Raw genomic sequence first — 12,772 nt, 5'->3', positions numbered from 1 at the left:
ATATATATATATATATATATATATATATATCTTCTTGATCCTGTGAATATTCCTTGCCCCAATGATTGAAATAAGGGCAAAGTACAAAGTCTTATTTATTTGAGCACAGACCCCCTGAGTGTTTCACATAATGTCTTCGCCAACCTCTTGAGTTGCTTCTCTCGGTATGTCAAGTTCATAATCATCCATCCTACTGTGCAGAGACAAAAAAATCTTTAAACTCATTATTTCTTGAATACAAAAGATTTTCATATATACTAATTCCATATGTACTGTCCATGGCGTGGAATGGAAATATTCAAGTACTTTGAAAGTTGAATATACCTCCAGAGAAGCTATGGCTTTAACTGCCAAAAAGGTCGCTGTTATCAAGGCATGGTGTCCCTGACCTTATCAAGGGGAGTCTCTTAAAGAATTAGAATACTGTTTAAGAACTGCATAGGTGTCACGTGTAAACTTGTTGGAGTGTCAGAAATGAACCACCAACTTTCATTCATTGATGGATTCAAATGTTCCTCCTCTCAACAATTCAGAAAGCGAATGAGAGAACACCATTCCTCTGTTGAAATTGCAGCTTCAATGCTTACAATAGTTTTGCTTTTTGGCATCACGCTGCTAAGCATGTCTTTCACTTGACTTCGCCAAACTTACGACATTGTGCATATTTCACAGAAGAAAATTTGAAGGTACTGAGAAACTAGTGAAAATGAGAGACAGATCAATGGCATTGATTGTAATCCACGGGCATATAATGCAAGCTGTACAAGTATTCTGCAGCAATAATTTACAAGAATCACACAAATTTCCGGAATGCATATTACAAGAAGTGTGGAGAAGAGAAAAAGTCTATGATAAGCATTATTACCATTAGTATTGGTATTCTACTGTTTAAGTTAGGTTTTGGATGCACGAAGACTGTAGGGTTTATCCCAACAAAACAACCTCTCTCTTATATTCTACCACACCATTTTTTTCCTTTCTGTCCACTTTACCTTCTTCATTCTTCTTCACATCCACATTTCAAAAGGCTCCAATCTACCCATATAATCCTGCTTCAGTGACCATGTTTCCGCGCAGTGCGTAACCACGCTCCATATCAAGGTTTTAAAGAGCCTTTTTTTAACACCCTTACTAAACGTCCCCATTATCAATTCCCTCCTCCTCGTGAAAGCTTCTTTACCTAGTGAAATTCTTCTTCTTACGTCCCTACTACTTTGACCATGTTGCTCGAAAACATTTTTTGAGATAGTTAAATTATTCTATGCTTGATTTCAATGCGTCCTCCTAGTAATGTATGCTATGTATTGCAGACTGTTGCAGAGACCAAAACATCTGATGAATAAATGATAAAAAATAAATTAAGAAAGGGAAACAAAGAAAGATTACTAAGGTATGGTAGGGGAAGAGAGTCGATTGTTAGGAGACATTCGAAGAAGTTAGGGTAACTGGATGCTGTAGATATACTGAGAGGCAATGGGATGCTATAGACGGTGACATGCATTCGACGGTTTCTTGCTCAACTTTGTGGAATTTCATCTTCATTAAATGAAGGACACAATGCCATCAGGTGTTGACGCCTAAGCGTGGACACTAGTAGTACCAAAATAAAGAACCGTGGAAAAAAACAGTGCCTTCTTCATTTAATGACTGTGACGTAATAGAGTGGAGGATTCTGGGACATCGAGGGTGGTGGAGGGAGGGAGAATAGGTATTTTGGATGGATTTAAGGGGAGACAGAAAGTATGATGAGCTGAAGAGTGAGTTCTTGTCGTATTTATTATGGGGTTTGAGGATATTTTGACTCATGTTACTTAAGGATTAGGAGCACAGTAGTACCAGGGTCCATTGAAAGCCTACCCTAAGCCGGCAGACTACTGCTAACTATTTCGGTATATCGACCAAATCACAACAGCTACCGACAGTTCCTGGTACGGAGCCCTCAGAAGAAGGCCGTGATGTCTGAAGAACAGGAAATACTGCCGACAAACCCTAGAATCGAAAACTTGAAAATAAGGCTGGGGTCAGAATTGTGGGAGAGCTTGTTCTTTGGATCCACTAAAAGTCTATACTAACCGGTATCCTTCTGGTGATAAGATAAATATTACTTATGTAATAATGTCCGCAGTACATCGCTAGCACAGGTGTGTAAGTGCATAGGAGGTTACTCTACTTGAAGAAGGTGAAGTTGAAAGTATTACTCATTACTTTAATCTTGTTGGCTCAAATTAAACACCATACTTTGCAACGTCCTCTCTCTATGCTGAGGCTTCCCTGCTGTCTTCCCAGACGGTTTCCGTCTTCTAAGACGTATTGGTGTCGTCTTCGATCTCTCATGGCGGCTCTGTGGATCGACAGTATCAGCATTTCCTCGGCTTCTTCATTGGCGGAAGGGCTGATGGGAGATCAAGACTGTTAATGGGTCGCTTGTGGCGATCCCAAGACCGGACTTGCACCTCTGAGAATCTTTGAATGGCAGCAAAGTCGGATTATGCTGCTTTTTCCGAAGAAATCCTCCGCTCTCCTCGGGAGAAGTTCGTCGAATGAAAGTCCACTACATTAGCCATGATCAATTTGAATTCATTCCAACAGCAATTAAAAAATAACAAGGGAAAATAAGAGTTGAAAGACGTGCGCCACCTGCGAGACGCAACGGGAGAGTTTTATGAAAAGGGTATACGAAAAATATCACAGTGCCTGCGAATCTTCATCGATCGCAACGCTGATTACATCGAAAAATAGTCGAAAGTTCAGCCATTCCATCAATATACAATATATTGCCAATAAACTTATTTTTCTACGAGAAAATAAATCGGAGACCTCATTTTACGGAAAAGCCTCGTATTTTTTGAAAAAAAGAGTCACTGGGGTGTTTCAAACTTTCGCGTCCCGTTGTTGGGAATGTGAGTCATGGCTACTATTGCATTCTGAGTGATTCACCCAACTTACCCTCGGGGCATGCGTACACACCCCAAAACATCACCACTCCCCCCTTACCCATCCTTTAAATGGAATGGGAGGATGCGTACAGGGTTGTACCCTCACAAAGAACCCCTTCTCGGTCCAACCTTCTGTTATCCCTAAATTCTCTCCCCTTGTCACCCTTCGTTCCGATACGGAACGCCTATGTATGCACTTGCAGACTATGTGTGTATATATGTACACATATGCTTCCGCGTGGGATCTATTGAAGTGGTCCCCCCCCCCCCTCAGGGTGCCAGAGGGGGGTGGAATGGGTCCACCACCCACTTCCCTCCCTCTTCACCCTCTTATATCTGCTCACCCCCCGACCCCCATAGCGTCGGCAACGAAAATCAGCGTGCAAGTTAGTTGAGGTCTGCTCCTCGATATACATATACGTACATAATAAATGCTCTTCCCACCCTTCTCCTCCACACCCCGGACGAATTGGCTCCTCGACGGCACGAGATTAACTTTCAATCCCCCATTATCACCGACGGGAAGATTCAATAAACGAGAGGATAACGTTTCGATAAACAATATGTCATTAATAATCGATATAATAAACGATATAAATAAATCGTCATTAGAATTCTGGATTGCCTGGAATAGCACATCCTACCGTATCGTGTGCATGTTTGGTACTGTTAACTTAATCTGTTCCATGCATGATGCGCTCCCAAAGATTAAGCATTAATCATCAGATTACACAACCATGGCTCGTAATTTTGTACGACCTGATGAAAATGCAACTTTGAAAGTCAGCAAACTGAATAAATGAGATGTTAAAAGGACAGCATTTCGCGAAGTCATATCCAGGATACAGTCTTGGATAAAACAAGATGGGTTGGACACACCTCGGACTTTTTGAAGGACTTACGCGTCGTCTTCGACGAATGAAAACATTTTGAGTGGTCAATGTACCATAAATGTTCTTGAAATAGTATTCATTACTTTCCACTACGATTCGTCCCGGTTTTAATTGGATTGTTGCGGATGTGTTACTTCATTTTTATGCGTTACTTCATTTTTGCCTGTTTTGTAAAATTCCATCGTTAGAATAATTTTAATTTCTGCCAATGTGATTATTTTTCAAAATTAAATTTACCTTCCCTGGAGTGGGTTGTGTACCCGATTAGTCCCTGGAAATATTTTGCGAAAATTCAATTTTAAAGAAATATTCACCGGACGCACCCGTGCTTTACTGATTTCATTTTATGAGTTGTAGTTTAATTTGAAATTATACAGCATTTTTCCGCACTTTCAATGATAAATGCAATATTTTTTTTTAATTTCAGACATGAAAATAATTTGATCCTATTCATATCTGCCATTTTTTAACATTGATGCTCCATATGCGTTAGATTAATAAATTATATTGTAGCTTTTATTTGAATTTGTAATGGATTAATGGGTTTACCTTTTGTTTTTTAATGCAGCATTTGAATAATGCATCAAAATCAAAAGTAAATGAAGATTTGCAAATGGAATCAAATAATTTAAAAATATATTATTAAAGTCAAAGTATATGCTACGAAGATAATTAATTCTAAAGTCAAACGGTAGAAATTAAATGTTTCAGCGAAATTTAGTTTTCTGCTAAATTGAATAAATTCCACAACTGTTCAACAGTAAGTCATAATGGAAACTTTTTTATCGCTCTCTGGCAGTGCCCTGAGAATTTGAGATGAGTGTATTAAGGCCCCCTATCTAAATAATGTTTATCCAAATGTCACCAACTTTGCAGTAATAAAAGATAGTATAACACTACCACCTTGGTCAATTAAGTTTTTTATGATCATTGAAGCTATTATAAATTTAGATTAATTATTAGGTGTGAGAGAACTTAGGTATTGCCATTTCCAAAAATCTGTAGTCAAGCCACAGACGTAAGCTAAGGATTGGAGAAAGATGAATGTGATCCTTCTGTTGGCATTCGCTGGCTAAACAGATCCTTGGGCTTACGTCGCTCTGAGGTAGAGCCAAGCCACTGATTGCCGACATAACGTATGTTTTTAACTTTCCCCAAGTCTCGGTACGCCAGTGATTGACCATAGACTTTTGGAAGAGATTGTACAGAGCCAGACTTCGTCATCATCGTCAGTATTTCGATCTTAAGATTGGTTTATATTGGAGCAGGCCTACATTATTCTCTATAAATTGTTGTAATTCCTTCTTAACCCCCTTCCTGATAGCTTCTCTGTTTCTTCATCTACACAATACCCTGTAAGCCTCCACAAGGGCGCGTGGCGGGGAGGTTAGGTCACCACAAATATTAGTTTGATCATGCGCTCCAAAAATGTTAATAATACGAAAGAAACTACTTGCATACAACAATATTTAATAACAAATCAAATCATTCTGTAGAATTGTTAAAAAACATTGGCCCATTAAAAAAATACCATTCAGGCAAGAACATGCAGAAATTGGACAAAATAGATAAACTGCCAATTCTAATTATCTTCTACGCGATTTCTGTCATGCCTATTTTGCTTTATAATGGTAGGAGGAAAAAACGACATTTTAAAATATCTGTTCTACAATCTATCTCCCTGATTTTACGTTTGTCATATGATGCACCATAGTAAGTCGGAGCCTGTAATATGTCTTTAACATGCTCAGAAAAGTAACCTGCCTCAAATTTACGCAGTCAATCTAACATGTATTTCAACCTATGGTCAACTAGAGGCTCCCATCCTAACTCTTCCAATAGTGTCGTGACATTTATACCGTGTTTATTACAACTTTTTACAAACCTAGCTGCTCTACGTCGCACTTGATCTTGTTCCAAACGACGCACAGTGGTTTGGAGGTATCAGGAGTCTGGAAAACTTAAGAAAAAACGTTGCGATTGGGATGAAACTTGGTGTAACTACATTTTTTGGGTCACAAATAGCAAATATGAACTCAGATTTGTCCTGATATTTGAGAAAACGAATGTATTGGCCAGCCAGGCAAAAAATGGCTAAATAGTGCATTACTGTAACTGTAAATGAGGGAAAACATGTTTATCAAATCAGTAATAACGAATATTAATTCAGATTCGCAAAATTAATCAGTACATTTCGACGCACTTATAAATTTGTACTGTTTTCAGTCGTCTCTTGGTCTTCCTTTTACAGGATTTTCCCTTTAGTTTTCTTTCCATCTATTATGTTTCCAGCTCATACATTTATGTCTCAAGGTGAGCCCACTCCTCATTCTATGTACTTGTACATTTATATAATCTCCAGACTCCGTAACCACTGGAAGAGCATTGAGACCACCTTGATAGTTCATCAACTTTGACTGGAAAGCAATTAGGATTGATTTGAAATGACTTCCCTTTCAACGAACTTGCCCTTTGTTTGAAATGGGACAACGCGTCCGTATGTCGTTCCAGGGTGTCCAGGCTCCGTCGGAAGGGAGGCGCCCGAGAGGATGGCGGGCTACAGCCTTCTCTTGTTCCCCGGCGCGGCAAACGGCTCCGCCCCTTCCTTCACGCCCCCCTCCCGCCCCTCCTCCTTCTGCACCGAGTGCGGCGAGCTGTCGGCGGGCCCCCCGCCGGACTTCATCCTGGCCATCCCACCGCCCCCGCTGCCCTCCTTCCTGCAGCGCTCCCCCGCCGCCGCCAACCCCACCAACTCGCCCTCCGTCGCCGCCAACGGAAGCGCCGCCGACGGTCACCTGCTCGCCGGTGGGTGGTCGCGCCAGGGCACCGCCAATGACCTCGAGGAGCTTGTAGCCTCGGTGCTGGGTAACGATACGACGCAGTGTAGCCTGCTGTGCGACTGGACGTCCGGAGGAGGAGGGGTCGAGTACGTGGAGCTGCCCCGGCAAGGTCAGTCCCTTGGTCACACACCCCTCGGAGGAAACAACCCAATCTCCACTTTATATTTTGTCGAGTAATCAAATTTCGATTTCATTTATTTATCCTACAGTAAATAAAACAAATGTTATGCGGTTTTACAGAATGAGAAAGTCTAAGGTTAATATTACAAAAGAGGGAAAAAACTGGAGTAGGTGGAACAGTTAACGTATCTCGCAAGTGTTTTGGGCCTAAATGGTCAAAGTAGTAGGGACATAAGGAGAAGAAAACCGTTAGGCAAAGAGGCTTTCGCAAGAGAAGGTGTGGAGAAGGATGGAGAAGTTGGAGTGGACCGAAAGGAAATAAATGAAGAAGTACTAAGTGAGGTGGGGGAGGAGAGAGGATTGCTGGGAGAAATTATAAGAAGACAGGAAAAATGAATGCAGTGAGCATTTACGAGTTTAGAATTTAACTAAATTATCAATGCAGTGATCAGTTCTTCTGGTAGGAATTCGTGCTTTTTGCCAAAAAACACAAACTTCTTGAATCACCAATGCTGCACTTTCTTTCGTTGTAATATTTACAACTCTTAGATTGTAGAAAAATACGCTTAAAACTTGTCTGTTTGAAGGAAGTTTGGCTTCAATGATTTGATTGGAAATCTAGTCAACAAGAATGTCATGAAAATCTTTTCTTAACTTGTATGCCGAACGACCTGAAGAAGTTGATGCCATTTTACAATTCCAGGAAGAACACTTCATTTTTCAAGTCAATGCACCTTATACCAGCAGCACAAACAGTTCTGAAACGATTATTAAAAGAATCAATTATCATACTTGGTTCAAAATAAATAAACGAAGCACATATAAATAATAATATAAAAATATCTTTAATGAATAACCACATGACATAATTCATACGGCTAATATTTAGTGATTTTTTTATATTTACTTAGTATCAGAAAATCACATGCTATGAAAAAAAAGGGTATGTTATACTCCGATTCGCATTAATTTCCTTTACTAATTGATTATTAATTACTGACGAAATAACAAGTGACAAATCAAATCTTCCAGAAAATAAAATAACTTTAAAAAATTATGTGAAAATGTGACCTTCTGAGCGAAAATTTCAAAAGTACATGGTAGATTAGGGCCGTCTCGCAGTTATTCGATTGAGCTAAATTTTTGCACATATCGTTTTTTATTGATTAAAACAAGAAAGGCGGGTGGCCGCTAAACTTTTAGGAAGTTGTAAAATAAGGGCCACCCTAATATATACGATACATTCATAATTAATACATCCATGGTTAATAATGAAAATATAGAGAAAATTAAAATCAGGTTAATAACGAAAAGTCGATGTGTCGCGTAGAAATCTGTAGTGATTGAAATAGAATGATTTGAAGAATGAGATAATTACGCTAGGATGAGTAAGGAATGTAGGATGATGATAGAGAGCAATGTTTAAATTAATAAATAAATGCGATGAATGACAATCATTCGCATGAAGTACTCTTGTCTTCTGACAAGTCCTCCTGGCGTCCTCTGTGGTCTTCTTGCCGAAGCTTCCTTTTTCAAACTTCCCCACCCATCCCGTGGTCTTCTCTGCTCGTCCAATACCGTTCCTCTTGTTCTCCTACTACTTGCCGCCTCCCCTCTGGTTATGCCCTCCCGTCGTATTTTTCCATCTCTGATTACCTTCCCTCCTCTCTCCAACGATCTAAAACCTCTCTTCATTGATCACTCTATTCATTCAATTTCCTCCCTCCATGCTACTTCATTTACCCACTGCAAATGTGTAATTCCTTCTCTCAGCCCATCGTCCGACCTTTCTGCTCCATACAGAAACGCTCTGCATCTATAGCCCTCCATCGATATCTTCCGAAAATCCATTTACGACAGAGGATATTCAACGCTGACTGAGCAGCGCAGTCTTCTGATCGTTAGCGTAAAAATATTTCTCTTCATCTTCAGCCTTCTTCACCACATCCTCAGAACATGTACCGATTTAACTGTAAAAGGGTTCGCCCTCTAAGATTTTATGATATACATTTCAGTGCTTAATACGGAAAAAATAAAAGCGTTCTGAATATTTATCTCATTTGAATCTTACTTCTCCGATGCGTCAATCCTAGAATTTCCGAAGCAGTTCGCATGAAGGGAACCCCAGGAAACGCCCCTATCTCCCTCTCCCCCATCAGGGTCGGGCCCCTCTCCCAAAAGCGACGACGCCCGTGGGGAAAGAGCTGGAGTCCCCGCCATCACCACTCCCCTCCGCTACAGGACTTCCCCCTCTTCTCCCCGCTCCCTTCTCGATCTTGGGGTCCCTGGATCGCCCTGGGAAACTGCCTCCCCCTTTTCCTCCACCCTCTACGCCAACTCCCGCAGATCCCTCTCAGATGACTGTAGACCGGGGTACAGTAGGAAATAGGGACGCTAGGAGTTCATGACTTGTTCATAAATTGTAATTATGCGTAACGCACCCTTTCGGGGTGGGCATTGTCACTAAAACCCTGGGACTAAGTTACGAAAGGAAAGCTACTCCTTTTCACTGATTACGTCCTTACCGTCCTCTCCTGGCAGTTATACCTATTTCGCCTCTATCAGATTTATTCACATCTATAAACTGCATAATACCTCGCAAGCCGCCACAAGGGCGTGTGGCAGGGAGTGTTAGGGTACCGGTACCCTGCACAACTAATAGGTCCTATGTGCACTTGAATATCTATTAGCTCAAGATGAGTACCTTAAGAAGATGTAGTCAATCGAAACAGATTTGTATCGTTATTATGTTCAAATTCCACCTCATCATGCCTGATACTACGCGATTTATTTGTTGGCTCATATACAAAACCCCTTATACACATACGAAAATGCGTGCCTTGTATACCATGCAAGAATTGACTAAAAAATTAAATGCTTCTCTGGGCGGAGATATCCGAGTGATTGCGTTCGATATTTTAATGATTGCGTGTACTATGTGAAGGAAGACTGAGTGCTTGAATCTGTGTCCGTGACGATGTCTATCTATGTCTCTCTCTGTGGTCGAATATACAGATATACATGGTTTGTATAAAAAGTATCGGAAAATGTTTCGGAAAAATAGATTTATTTCAGATATCATTACACAATACCTCTAAATTCTTCAAAGTACGTCCCTTGAGCTACGACACGCACAATCAGTGCATTTTCTACAACTCTAAGGCTCCCTGGTCGGCGGATTTCGGATTAGGGTACTCTAAAGGGTACAAGTGCAAGCTTCTTTTACGGCACTAAGGGTCCCATGGTGGTGTTCTTTAAGAGAGTATTTCACTTTTAGGAATTGAAAATAGTCTTCTGGTGTCAATTCGAGGCTGTAATGGGGTTGGGGAATCGTCGTGATGCCGTTACAGGTCTTCGCAAACAGACACTCGACTCTGCTCTTGGTTGTCCGTCGAAAGACCTTTGGGAAGACGAGTTTAGCGTAGATCTTTCGTATCGCCAAATTATCAAGGATAAAGGTGTGCACACTCTCATCTTATCAATACCAATACGATCTGCGATCATGCACGCATTTAACCGACAGTTTGGATTGAGCACTTAACGCACACGTCAGAATAATATTGCTATTGATACTTTGTACATATATGCAAACCTTGTATTTTGGTGTCATAGTAATTCCCTATGTGATGTCGCGATAACATTCTTATATTGCTTCACACTCTTCGGCCTATCCACTCTCTTCTATCTCTCTCAATTCATTCATTATCCTTCTAACCTGCTCACATACGAGGATAAGATGAAAAGTTCTCGAAATGACAATGAAAGAGTGCGATTTTCAGTTAAAAAATTATTTCATTTTTCTCTGTAATCTCCATTGACTTCAACACAATTTTTTTGGCCGTCCTTCTCATGGGTCATCTTAGAACGATCTGCGACCACGTTTAAATATCAGCTGCCCACTTTTTAAAGTTTGCTATTGAAGGAGCAGAGTCCCCGTACACTTTTGAAAACTTCTGATGAATTTTCTTAGGGGTTAATCAATCCAAAATGAAGGATTTCATGGTAGCAGGAAATTCAAGTTTTTCCATTCAATAAAAAACACGAAGTACGTCTACTACAACAATAAGTGTAAACAAACGACATGAGAGAACAATTTGGAACTTGTCTTGCGAACTAATGACACGTCTAACTATTCAGGAACCATCAATTTTTTGCTGATTAGAACGCCTTCTCTGTATCAGGCCGAGAAGTTTTCGAGCAAGAGGAATGGTCAGCGGATTATGACACATGAAAGGTGAAAATGATGTATGTGAAATGATCCTGAGAGCAGCTTTTGGAATCCCAGTTCGCCGGATAAAACGAAGTTAGACTACATGAATGCATTGATGATTTGCATGTTGCATACTTGGAGGGATACGTATTCCTTTCCTGCGTATCGGTAGTATGATATTTGGCTTCGCTTTTAAAATTAAAAGTGTCATCAACATGAAAGAGAATATTATTATATCGTGCCATGTTATTAGCCAAATTTTGCTATCACTTTAATATTCTATTATTGTTTTTTTAATGGTAAATACTTGTTTTTGTGGAACTTAATCAAATTCATTTTGAAAGAAAGACAGAAATATTGCTTGGGCCTCATGACAGCACAGCGTAAATGCACACTTGATTTAAATGTGTGTTTGAGCAAAAGTGCTTGTTTACACGCACAATTCAAAATCATCGCTGGATCACTAATAAAAAAATATGCAAACAAATGAGAAGTGCTAGGGTCTACATAATTAAGTCCTTGAGGTTCTTGCGTTTGAAAAAAGTTATATAATAATTTGGAAATGGATTTCTGTAGCTTACCTATTGTTGAAGCACACTCCATACAGTTGTAGAGTCTAGATATATCAACCCGAAGGTCGGTTTGGTAGGTAATGGTAGAGCTCACCCAGGGCTAATCCTGACGGCATGTGAAATTCACACATCAGGGTAGGGGGGCCAGTTCCTTTCCCTGCACCGTTTATGGTTTCCCAGGAAGATCTGGTGCCCAAAAAAATCACATAGCTGAGCTTCAGGTGCCCATATAGGCTTGCCCGGGAATCGAACCCGAGCCCTCTGGTTAGCAGTCCAAGGCTCTACCCCTGGACTACCATATCTATACTATACTGGATATATTCCTGTATATATATGTGTGTGTGTGTGTGTGTATGTATGTATATAAATAACTAGTATCTGTATACTATGAAGACAATTTATATGTATGTGTATACATATATATATATACATACATATATACATATATACATATATATATATATATATATATATATATATATATATATATATATATATATATATATATATATATATATTATATATTATATGTGTGTGTGTGTGTTTATATTTATTTGTATGTATATATATCTTCGAAACTGAATGCTCTTTGAGGATGATACAAATACATAAAAACATTGATTAAGAGATTTAACACAAAAATACAAATGCAAAAAAGGACCAATTATGTATTTGTAGTTTTTGTAGGAAATTCAAACAACATTATCAATGCCTCTAACTTTTAAAATACATTAACCTTGTATTTAAATATCAACGTGTTAAATATAATAGTGTTTTCTGCATTAACTCATGAAATGCCAAAATGTGGGATAGCAAATATCGATCTCATTTTCTCTTTTGAAGATCTCAACCTGACATGGGCATTAAAGGGTTAAATAATATTTTCAAATCTCTTGACCCATCAATATTCAACAAAATTTACATTTCTATCAAGAGCCGCTTAGTTTTATCCATATAAATACACTACTCGATTTTCTCACTTTTTTTTCCAGGTCCAGTGATAGATGACACCTGGTTCCTCATATTGATCTCATCATGTATAGGGATGCTTCTAATTGGAGCTCTACTGGCATTGCTGATACTCAAGTGCAGAGAGTAAGTTAATATATATGAGGGACAGAATTTTGCTTCGCTAAGTAGTAATTCTCTGTGAAGCTGCATACAAACTTCCCGCCTTTCCTTTTAGCAGTGTTATGAAATG

General features: G+C 39.5%; 1 protein-coding gene across 2 annotated transcripts in view; it reads left to right on the top strand.

The window, feature by feature from the left end:
- The window catches only part of LOC139699863 (uncharacterized), a 37,968-nt gene that overhangs the window by 13,464 nt on the left and 11,732 nt on the right, over positions 1-12,772 (top strand). For both annotated transcript variants that reach the window (XM_071598289.1, XM_071598288.1), the window contains exons 2-3: positions 6,341-6,778; positions 12,564-12,666. In XM_071598289.1, coding sequence (XP_071454390.1) covers positions 6,379-6,778; positions 12,564-12,666 — 503 coding nt within the window. In that variant the 5' untranslated portion in view covers positions 6,341-6,378. The remainder of the gene's footprint in view (positions 1-6,340; positions 6,779-12,563; positions 12,667-12,772) is intronic.

Source organism: Hetaerina americana, unplaced genomic scaffold (genome assembly GCF_022747635.1).
Source record: "Hetaerina americana unplaced genomic scaffold, ioHetAmer1.1.p SCAF_95, whole genome shotgun sequence".
In the NCBI taxonomy this organism is placed as follows: Eukaryota; Metazoa; Arthropoda; class Insecta; order Odonata; family Calopterygidae; genus Hetaerina; species Hetaerina americana.
The sequence above is the reverse complement of the archived record's forward strand: the minus strand, read 5'-3'. Positions and strand labels throughout refer to the sequence as shown.